The 11,174-nt window shown below is 55.8% G+C and overlaps 1 protein-coding gene across 1 annotated transcript; it reads right to left on the bottom strand.

Moving 5' to 3' along the window:
* Window positions 1-8,195: 8,195 nt before the first annotated feature.
* On the bottom strand, window positions 8,196-9,704 carry LOC131270936 (uncharacterized). Its single transcript, XM_058272490.1, has one exon. It carries the CDS (start codon window positions 9,702-9,704, stop codon window positions 8,196-8,198), a length of 1,509 nt encoding a protein of 502 aa, XP_058128473.1.
* Window positions 9,705-11,174: the final 1,470 nt, after the last annotated feature.

Raw genomic sequence — 11,174 nt, 5'->3', positions numbered from 1 at the left:
AACGTAAGGCATCCATGACTGCCATAACGTAAGCCGCCGCTGTGCGCGTATACCCATTCCCCGTAGGGAGGAGCAAGCCGCCGCTTAGAGACGAAGCATAAAGTGTCCTCATTCCACATAGGGCAAGCTGGATGAATCCATTTTACCCAGGACGGCCGAAGCGGCGTGGACCAGGGGAGAACTGAACTTTATACTTCACACCACAGTAAGTCTACGTGTCCTCTTCCACATAGGGCAAGCTAGAACTAACTATCTTACCCAGGACTGCCGAAGCAGCGTGGACCAGGGGAGGAACACACTTTTCATAGAAACGTAAGGCATCCATGACTGCCATAGTGCGTAAGCCGCCGCTGTGCGCGTAAACCCGTTCCCCGTAGGGAGGAGTCAAGCCGCCGCTTAGAGACGAAGTATTAAGTGTCCTCTTCCACATAGGGCAAGCTAGAATGAACTATCTTACCCAGGACCGCCGAAGCAGCGTGGACCAGGGGAGAACTGATCTTTATACTTCACACCACAGTATTGAGTAATGTGCCCTCTTCCACATAGGGCAAGCTGGAATGTTCCATTTTACCCAGGACGGCCGAAGCGGCGTGGACCAGTGGAGGACTACACAATCATGAGGTTTGATATCGACTTGTGTGTTTCAATAGGGTACCGATGGTATGTTTTGAACCGATTTGATTTAGCCATTCTGAAGTCATCACTTGGTTGAAGCGCTGAACTAGGGAGGGGCATCGTTTACATATATATTGGTTTTCGCATGCTCTACTAGGTTAATGTCATAGGGTTGGCTATCGAGCATGCCCAAGTGATGACTTGATTGTGTGCTTGCTTGAATTCTTCACATTTCATACCATCGGTTAGTTGTCGAATCATTCCTCGATCATAACCTTCGTTCTTGGTTCATGTATGCTCTCTTCCACATAGGGCAAGCTAGAATTAACTATCTTACCCAGGACCGCCGAAGCAGCGTGGACCAGGGGAGAACTATACTTTGTCTTGTATGCCCTCTTCCACATAGGGCAAGCTAGAATTAACTATCTTACCCAGGACTGCAAAGCAGCGTGGACCAGTGGAGGACTATACTTTGTTCATTACACCACAGTATTAAGTATGGTGTCCTCTTCCACCATAGGGCAAGCTAGAACTAACTATCTTACCCAGGACCGCCGAAGCAGTGTGGACCAGGGGAGGACTATACTTTATACTTCACACACTAGCCATACTGAAGTCATCACTTGGTTGAAGCGCTGAACTACGGCGGGGTAATCGTTTACAGGTTAATATCATATAGCTGCATGCTCATTAGTAGATAATGGAATATTGTATGGCAATATGAGCATGCCCAAGTGATGACTTTGTTTCAAGCTCAACAGGTAGGGTATTGAGTCCTCTTCCACATAGGGCAAGCTAGAATGAACTATCTTACCCAGGACCGCCGGAGCAGCGTGGACCAGTGGAGGACTCTATACTTTATACTTCACACCACAGTATTGAGTACGACTTGCATAAAGCCCCTAATGAGAACCACGAGGGCTCTCTCAATGTAGAACCACGAGGGCTCTAGTACCGATTCTCTCGGTACGGCTTGGTCCGTGTTCCTTTATGCTTGTACTCGCGAAAAGTCTCAACCCGGAGGTCTTGACTTTGTATTGTCATAGTTGGACTACGACGGGGCATCCGACCATTGCTGATCGAACACCCCTGATTCACCATCTTTCGGGTAGGCGGTACGCGTACCTCCGGACGCGGAAGTCTCAACCCGGAGGTCTTGACTTTGATTGTCATAGTTGGACTACGACGGGGCATCCGACCATTGCTGATCGAACACCCCTGATTCACCATCTTTCGGGTAGGCGGTACGCGTACCTCCGGACGCGGAAGTCTCAACCCGGAGGTCTTGACTTTGATTGTCATAGTTGGACTACGACGGGGCATCCGACCATTGCTGATCGAACACCCCTGATTCACCATCTTTCGGGTAGGCGGTGCGCGCACCTCCGACGCGGAAGTCTCAACCCGGAGGTCTTGACTTTGTATTGTCATAGTTGGACTACGACGGGGTATCCGACTCATCGAATACCCCAGAAGCACACCATCTTTCGGGTAGGCGGTACGCGTACCTCCGGACGCGGAAAGTCTCAACCCGGAGGTCTTGACTTTGGTTGTCATAGTTGGACTATGACGGGGCATCCGACCATTGCTGATCGAACACCCCTGTTACACCATCTTTCGGATAGGCGGTGCGCGACACCACCGACGCGGAAAGTCTCAACCCGGAGGTCTTGACTTTGTATTGTTGGATAGTCCTCTTCCACTATAGGGCAAGCTGGAAATATTCCATTTTACCCAGGACTGCCGAGGCAGCGTGGACCAGGGGAGAACTTCACGGAATCTTCAGGCATCCATGATTGCCATAGTGCGTAAGCCGCCGCTGTGTGCGTCAACTCGTTCCCCGTGAGGAGGAGTCTAGCCGCCGCTAAAAGACGAAGCATTAAGTGTCCTCATTCCACTATAGGGCAAGCTAGAATTAACTATCTTACCCAGGACCGCCGAAGCAGCGTGGACCAGGCGAGGACTACTTTATACTTCACACCACAGTATTGAGTACGACTTGCATAAAGCCCCTAATGAGAACCACGAGGGCTCTCTCAATGTAGAACCACGAGGGCTCTAGTACCGATTCTCTCGGTACGGCTTGGTCCGTGTTCCTTTATGCTTGTACTCGCGGAAAGTCTCAACCCGGAGGTCTTGACTTTGATTGTCATAGTTGGACTACGACGGGGAATCCGACCATTGCTGACCGAACACCCCTGATTCATCATCTTTCGGATAGGAGGTGCGCCCACCTCCGACGCGGAAGTCTCAACCCGGAGGTTCGGACTTAGAGTTTTTCCCATTTAAAAGTTTTTCTCTTAGCCATACTGAAGTCATCACTTGGTGAACGATTGAACTAGGGCGGGTTAATCGTTTATAGGTATCATGTGGTTTGCATGCTCTCTTAGGTTAAGGTCATGTGGTTGGCTATCGAGCATGCCCAAGTGATGACTTTGTTTCACGCTTGCTTGATTTCTTCATGATTCCCTGTTATATAGTGTAATCATTCGAGAACAGGGAATCTTTGGTTTTGCTCAACAGGTATTGGATGTCAACTTGGTATCTAGATCGCATTAAGTCTCAACCCTTAGGTTCGGACTTGTATAGTGACATCTTGTTACGGTCTTGAGTCTCAACCCGCAGGTTCGGACTACCTAGTGTTTGATCGAATATAATATGGCAACTTGTGCCTAAGTCTCAACCCGCAGGTTCGGACTTCTGTTTATTTGGCCAATGTATGTATAAGGCAACTTGTGCCTAAGTCTCAACCCGCAGGTTCGGACTTGTGTATTTGTTCGAAGTCATGTATAAGGCAACGTGTGCCTAAGTCTCAACCCGCAGGTTCGGACTTGTTAGTGTTTCGTCAACTTTCATATGGCAACTTGTGCCTAAGTCTCAACCCGCAGGTTCGGACTTGTGTATTTGTTCGAAGTCATGTATAAGGCAACTTGTGCCTAAGTCTCAACCCGCAGGTTCGGACTTGTGTATTTGTTCGAAGTCATGTATAAGGCAACGTGTGCCTAAGTCTCAACCCGCAGGTTCGGACTTGTTAGTGTTACGTCAATTATCATATGGCAACTTGTGCCGAAGTCTCAACCCGCAGGTTCGGACTTCTATAGTGTTTCGTCAATTATCATATGGCAACTTGTGCCGAAGTCTCAACCCGCAGGTTCGGACTTCTGGAAGGATCACTTGGCCACTAATGATCCTTCCGCAGGTTCACCTACGGAAACCTTGTTACGACTTTTACTTCCTCTAAATCATCAAGTTCGGTCAACTTCGATAAAGCAGACGCGGTTCACGAGGATCCAGCGAACGATCATCTCCAAAGACCTCACTAAATAATCCATCGGTAGTAGCGACGGGCGGTGTGTACAAAGGGCAGGGACGTATTCAACGCTGGCTGATGACCAGCACTTACTAGAAGTTCCGAGTTCATATGGACCATTGCAATCCATAATCCCTACTAAGTGAGTATTTGAGTGATTTCCCGTTCCTCTCGGAATAGGAGACACGCTGCTACCCACATTGTAGCACGCGTGTAGCCCAGAACATCTAAGGGCATCACGGACCTGTTATCGCTCGATCTCATTTTGCTAAACACAAATTGTCCTGCTAAGCAGCGTACCGTAAGTGCACTTGCGCACACGAACAGCGAAGGTGTCAGGTCATACTCCACCGAAAGGTCCTAACCCGTTCCAATCGGCATCGACGCATTAACGCTGACTGCGTTCTAGTTAGCATATGTGAGTCACGTTCGTTATCGGAATTAACCAGACAAATCAATCCACGAACTAAGAACGGCCATGCACCACTACCCTTAAATTTGAGAAAGAGCTATTAATCTGTCTCACCTCCATAAGTTCGGACCTGGTAAGTTTTCCCGTGTTGAGTCAAATTGAACCGCAAGCTCCATTTCATTTTTTTTTTTTTTTTCATCAGGGTTCAGAACTGTATTTCTCTTAAAATTCTAAAAAATCATATCACAGTTTACAGAAAGACAATTCCTACTCCCTACACTTGCCCTGTTGGTGCCCCACACGGCATGCACCTACACGGTAGAGCCGTGTGGGGCGGGCTTCTGGCCATCGGGCCGCTAGCTCCTATTTATTTGTCCTGGGACGCATTCCCTTACTACCTTCCACGTCTTAGGTGGCCGCTTTACCGGCTTCGCTGCCGGTTATTCCTTCGCGTCGCCCGTTGCCGAGCATTCCGCTGCCGCCGACGAGCGTTCTCCAGGCCCAGTTCGGCTTGCTGCAGTGTTGCTGCTGTCTGTGTCTGCTGATCAGGCGCCGCGTCATGATGGCGAAGCCTCGCTACATAGAGCGCCATCGTGGCCTCGAACATCCCCGCCGGCAACCGATCGCGCCTCAGCTCCAGGTGTCTGATGTTGGTTTGAAGCTGCCTGGCTCGCCGCCTGAACGCTTCGCGCACGTCGGCATCCATCGCGAGGATGCGGTCCCGCAGCGTAGGATCACGGCCGAACCGGCCCTCTCTCCACCGCTGCCGTCGCGCCTCCCGCTCCGTCGCCCGACGTCTGGCCTCTCGCGTTGTCCGTAGAGCCTCTGCCGCGCTCTCCAGCCTCCAGACGCGCTGCAGCTCCCGGGTGACACTGACCGCTGCCTCTTCCACACGCTCCCAGGCGTCAGGATCGTGCAGCATGTGGTCGAGGAGCGTGTCAGCCGTCACCGGCTGAAGACCGTGTCCCGTGAGGAGCCGTTCACGCACTTCCGCGAACCGCGGGCATTGAAACAGCACGTGCTCTGGTGTTTCGTCGACTCCCGGACAGGCTGAGCAACACGGGGACCGGGTGAACTTCCTGGAATGCAGGTACTCCCTGAAGAAGCCGTGTCCTGTCAGTACCTGCGACAGGTGGAAGCCCACCCGTCCGTGCTTCCGGTTGACCCATCTGTCCACGTCCGGGAGGACTCTGTGGCTCCATCTGATGAATCGGCTTGACGCCACGCCGTCCTGCGCCAACTCATCCCAGCTCTCCTGCCAGTTGCGCATTGTCGCCGCCCTCTCCTCCTTGCGGATCTCTGCTGGGGTGCCGCCGGACTGCTGCTTTCGCTCGTGGCAGCGGTGATCCTCCTTAATAAGCTCGACTATAGGTGGTATACCAGCAACCAACGTAGCCACGTCGTACTTTACGGTCCGGAAGGTGCTCGCGACCATCTTGGCTGCCCGATTCTGCACCCGGTTCAGCAGACGTCTGTTGCTCTGTATACGCGTAGCCTCCCACCAGACCGGGGCCGCGTATCGTAAGATGGACGTCGACACATTAGCGAGGGTCCGACGTCGCACACTGGAAGGGCCGCCATGATTTTTGAGCAGGTGACACAGTGCTCGGTTTATCCTGTTGGCCTTTTCCGTTACCGCCTTCACGTGAAAATTCCAGGATAAGTGATCCTCCACCTGGACACCGAGGTACCTTATATGACGCTTAGAGCGAAGCGTGGAGCCCCCGACACGCACTGGCACCCTCGGATGGCCCTGCCGCAAGCAGCTCACCATCACCATCTCTGTTTTCTCCAAGGCTAGGGACAGCTGGTGGTCCGCCATCCACCGCCGTACTGTGTTAATCGCCCGGGTCGCCAGCGTCGAAGATTCTCTCGGGGTCCTGCCTGGCACCAGCAAGACGATATCATCGGCGAACCCCACTATCTCCGCTCCCGGTGGCAGCTCCAATCCGAGGACTCCGTCGTACATGGCGTTCCACAGGGTGGGCCCCAAGATGGAGCCCTGTGGAACGCCGGCGGTGACGGGCCTCGAAACATGTCCGGTGTTGGTGGAGTAGTGGAGCACTCGGTCACGAAAATAGCTCCCGATGATGTCCAGCAGCGCCTGAGGAACGCCTTTGGCCTCCAGGGCCCTCCCGATGTTGGTCCATCCTGCCGAGTTGAAGGCGTTTTTGACATCAAGTGCAACCACCATGCAGCACCTGCGGTCGCGTTGGTTGGTGCGCTTAAACGCCATCGCTCGTTGTCCCGCCTTCACCACCTCCTGGATCGCCTCCACCGTCGATCTCCCCTTACGGAAACCGTACTGGCGGGGAGAGAGGCGAGGACCACCTGGCAGTGGGGCCTCCAGGTGATCGTTGAGACGATCCAGGACTATGCGCTCGAACACTTTACCGACAGTGTCGAGCATGCATAGGGGCCGAAAAGATGACGCCTGGCCCGGTGGTTTCCCTGGCTTAGGCAGTAACACCAATCGCTGCGCTTTCCACGCCACCGGGAAGTCTCCGCTGTCCAGCAGCTGCTGGTAAATGCGCCGGAAAGTAGCGGGAGACTCTCGGATTGCCGCCGTGACTGCACCATTGGGGACGCCATCTGGTCCGGGGGCCTTTCGGGGGTTCAGCCTGGCCGCGATCGCTAGGAGTTCCTCGTCGGTGACTGGACGCAGTGGCGGTTCCTCAACGCCCGGCCCTGGTGACTCCGGCCACTCCATGGGGGGGTGCGTGGGAAATAGCTCGTCGACTATGCCTCCCAGTACCTCGGCGTCGCGTTCCTGGGGCAGGCGGGCGCCCTTCACCCACGCCGTCACTATCCGGTACGCGTCCCCCCAAGGGTTGTCCTCTATACTGTCGGCGAGCTCCTCGTTGCAGCGCCGCTTGCTGGCACTGATCGCCTTCCGGAGACGCTTCTTGGTGGCACGGAGGGTCGCCGCGCGCAGCAAACGAAGCGATGGATCCCGCGTGCGTCGGAGAATCGCTTTGGCTCGCCGGCAGCTTTCGCGTAGCTCGGCGATTTCCTCCGTCCACCAAAAGACGTGAGTGCGGTTCCTGGAGTTCATCCGAGGCATCACCTCATCGCACGCGCGCTGCAGCGTGGAGACGAGGGTGGCCGGATCCTGCGCAACCTCGTTGAAGTTCAGCAAGCGGAGCGCCTCCGTGAACAGCTCGGCTGAAAACACCGACGTGTCCCATCGTCGACTCGGCCTCGGGGGTGGTTGGTCTGCTCTAACCGGACGGCGCGTTGGTGCTGCGGGGATGCCCACGGTGTAGAACAGCGGCTGATGGTCGCTCGCTGTGTAATCCTGCAGGACGACCCAGTCCTCCCCGCCCGCGATGCTCCTGGACGCCAGACTGATATCATTCACCACCGGGGGGGCAACGGCACTCCCCGTGAAGGTCGGTGTCCGTCCGCGGTTCAGCACCCGTAATGATAACAGCTCCGCAAGGGCGATGATTTCGTGTCCCCGGTTGTTGGTGGATTGGCGGCCCCACTCGACCGCGGCCGCGTTGAAATCACCGGCCAGGACCACCCGCTGCCGTCCATGTGCTGCTATCTGCACCGCCTCCATTAGTACCCTGAACCGGGGGAGATCCCAGGATGGTGGGGCGTAACAGCTAATAAAGGTGATGCCGTTCACCTCCACCGCCACCATCCCTTCCGCGACGCTGACCACTCGCTGGATCGGGAATCTCCCCAGTGCGACGACCGCTGTTCTTGTTGCAGGATCAAAGACCCAGTTGCCGTTGTTCGCTGGAACGCGGTGATAGTCGGACAAAAGTGCCACGTCCGCACCACGTTCGCGGGCCAACTGGGTCAATAGATCCTGGGCCATCGCACTCCGTCTTAAATTCTGCTGCAGTACTACGTTGAATTCTGACGGCGGTTCTTGCACTTATCTGTGCCGGTAGCATGCGGTCCTCCGCACACCAGGCACTTCACTGGGTTGCTGCAGCCTGCAGCCTTGTGGCCCTGCCCACCGCACCGACGGCACAGTGCGGAACGGTCTGGACCGGGGCAGGAGCGCGCAATGTGCCCGCGAAGCAGGCAGCGGTGGCAGCGCATCTCTTCAACTGGCCTGGCTGGGGCGAAGTCAACCCAGCAGCTACTGTATCCAAAGACCAGGCGGTTTCCTACCAGCGCGTTGGCAATCCGCCTTGGCAGCCTGACGAACGCCCGCTGATCTCCCTGGTAAAATCGCCGGAGGGTGACACATTCCGCGCTGACCTCCTCGCCGAACTGGTCTGAAATGGCCTTCGCGACATCCTTGCGCTCGGCCAACATGTCTACTCCTTTGAACGTTACCACGGCCGTGTCGAGCCGAAGATGCACCTCACTGCCCTCTGGTGCTGCTGCTCGTACCCGCTCGAACACCGCCTGGGCGTCCACCTTCCTCTTGAGGGTCATGGTCAGGTTATTGGCTGCAGTGCGCTCCCCGCGCTGGACCTTATCCGCGACATCTTCTAGAGCTCGGACCTTGACGAACACGTCCCGGTAGCTAACCCCCGCTGGCGGGCAGACTGTGATGACGTCCGGTCTTCCTTTGGTCAGCGCTGGCCTCGGGGGTCGAGAATCGCCCTGCGGGCGTGTGGCTGGGACTGCTCCTGCTTGCGGCCTAGTCGTTCCATTTCCCACTACCGTCTCGGCGAACGAACGCTTTTCGCTGGGAATCTCAGTCCTCTTGCCCATGTTGGCCTTGGGATTCTCCTTGTTCACCCGAGACTCCTCTCGCTGCTTATTGTAGATCGGGCGACCTTTCTTGTCTACTGTCCGGAAGCCCTCGTCCTGCTGCTGCTGCTGCCTTTGCTGCTGTTGCTGCCCCCCCTGCCGCTGCGACTGCTGCTGCTTCTGCCCCTGCTGCCGCTGTGACTGCTGCTGTGGCTTCGAATGCTGCTGCTGCTGTGCTCGCGGTGGCAGTGACACTGTCTCTTTGACCTCATTCCTGATGCTGCTGCTCAGTTGTTTGGGCTTTGGTTTTTCTCCCATGGCCTCGCGAACCATTTCCCTAATGTTCTTTCGACCCTCTTCCACCAGTTGGGCCTGCTGGATGGCTTGGGCGGCTTGGGCTTCCAGGAGCCTCTCTACCTTGGCCATTAACTCTGCTACCTGGGCTTGCAGTGCCGCGTTTTGCGCCGTCAGGGCCTTGATGGTTTCGGCCATTGCGGCCATTCCAGCGCTCTGCGTGTTATTCTCCGAGGGGTCTTTCCCTCCCGATGCCTCTTGGAGCTGCGGGACCTGCTGCTCCTGAACCAAAGTATTGGTTGCTGCGGGCGTCGATACCATCGAGCAGTTTTCCGCTACCGGGGAAGCCACAGGAGTTGCACTTGACTTCGCCGATGTTTCTAGCTCCTTCTCCACATCTCCGATGAACATTATTAGGTTTTCCTCGAACGGAAGCCTGCTGCTCGAGGAGCGCGCGCGCGGCCGCGGCGTCCGTTGCGGCGGCGGCGTCCGTTCCACCCTTTTCGTCCTAGTTGTTGCGCGTGCAGCTTCCACTTCTGCCGCCTCGGCATTCTCTACCGCCGAGCTGCGGCCCGTGGCTGGGCCAGCTCGCAGTGTCTTTTTCGGTGTCTTGTCAAGCATGGTGATGAGTAGATGGGGGCGGGGGGACTTAGATGGAATGATCGACCCCTACCCCGCTAGACTTCCTACCATTGTCGAAACTCTCTCCGTTGTGACGCTTGCAGTTAGCCAATGCCAGCAATGCTGATGAGATGCAATCGCGAGCCCGCTCACCTAAATCCGGTCGCCTGATGAGATGCAATCGCTAACGCTCACCTATATCCGGTCGCCTGATGATATGCAATAACTAATCTCCTCAATCCGGACGCCTGATGAGATGTAATCTGCAACGCTCAGCCAGGTAAATCCTCTACCCCGCTCGTTCGAATCCGGTCGCCTGGTGAGATGCAATCCGCAACCCCTTTCCACTTGACCGGGCGCTATGGTTTCCCGGGACACTCCTGATGTGGCACCTACAGTTAGGCAATGCCGCTCTCCCGTCGCCTGATGAGCTGCAATCGCCTACCCGCTCGCCTAAATCCGGTCGCCTGATGAGATGCAATCGCTAACCCGCTCTCCTGAATCCGGACGCCTGATGAGATGCAATCTGCAACGCTCGGCCAGATGAATCCGCTACCCCGCTCGTCCGAATCCGGTCGCCTGGTGGGATGCAATCCGCAGCCCCTTTTCCACTTGCCCGGGCGCTATGGTTTCCCAGGACACTCGTCGCCTGATGAGATGCAATCGCCTACCCGCTCACCTGAATCCGGTCGCCTGATGATATGCAATTGCTAACGCTCACCTAAATCCGGTCGCCTGATGAGATGCAATCGCTAACCCGCTCTCCTGAATCCGGACGCCTGATGGGATGCAATCTGCAACGCTCGGCCAGATGAATCCGCTACCCCGCTCGTCCAAGTCCGATCACCTGGTCGGCTGCAATCCGCAACTCCTTTTCCACTTGACCGGGCGCTATGGTTTCCCGGGACACTCCTGATGTGGCGCCTACAAATAGGCAATGCCGCTCTCCGGTCGCCTGATGTGATGCAATCGCGAGCCCGCTCACCTAAATCCGGTCGCCTGATGTGATGCAATCGCTAACCCGCTCTCCTGGATCCTGACGCCTGATGAGATGCAATCTGCAACGCTCGGCCGCTTGACTCCCGTCCCGCGGTGTTTCCGCCACTCAACGCTAGGGGCGCTTTTCGATGGCTGACTCTTAGCGGAGACACCTTCCTGAAACGGTCCAACCGGTTCGCCCGATTCACTCACACACACACATTCGCAGTCGACCGTTGGCTCTTGGCCAGCTGATTTCCTGACCTGCCTCACGCTTTGCAC

The sequence above is a fragment of the Anopheles coustani genome (assembly GCF_943734705.1).
Source record: "Anopheles coustani chromosome X unlocalized genomic scaffold, idAnoCousDA_361_x.2 X_unloc_75, whole genome shotgun sequence".
NCBI lineage: Eukaryota > Metazoa > Arthropoda > Insecta > Diptera > Culicidae > Anopheles > Anopheles coustani.
The sequence above is the reverse complement of the archived record's forward strand: the minus strand, read 5'-3'. Positions and strand labels throughout refer to the sequence as shown.

Coding starts and splice junctions, on each gene's coding strand:
- LOC131270936 (XM_058272490.1), bottom strand. CDS start 9,704: ATGTTCATCGGAGATGTGGAGAAGGAGCTAGAAACATCGGCGAAGTCA.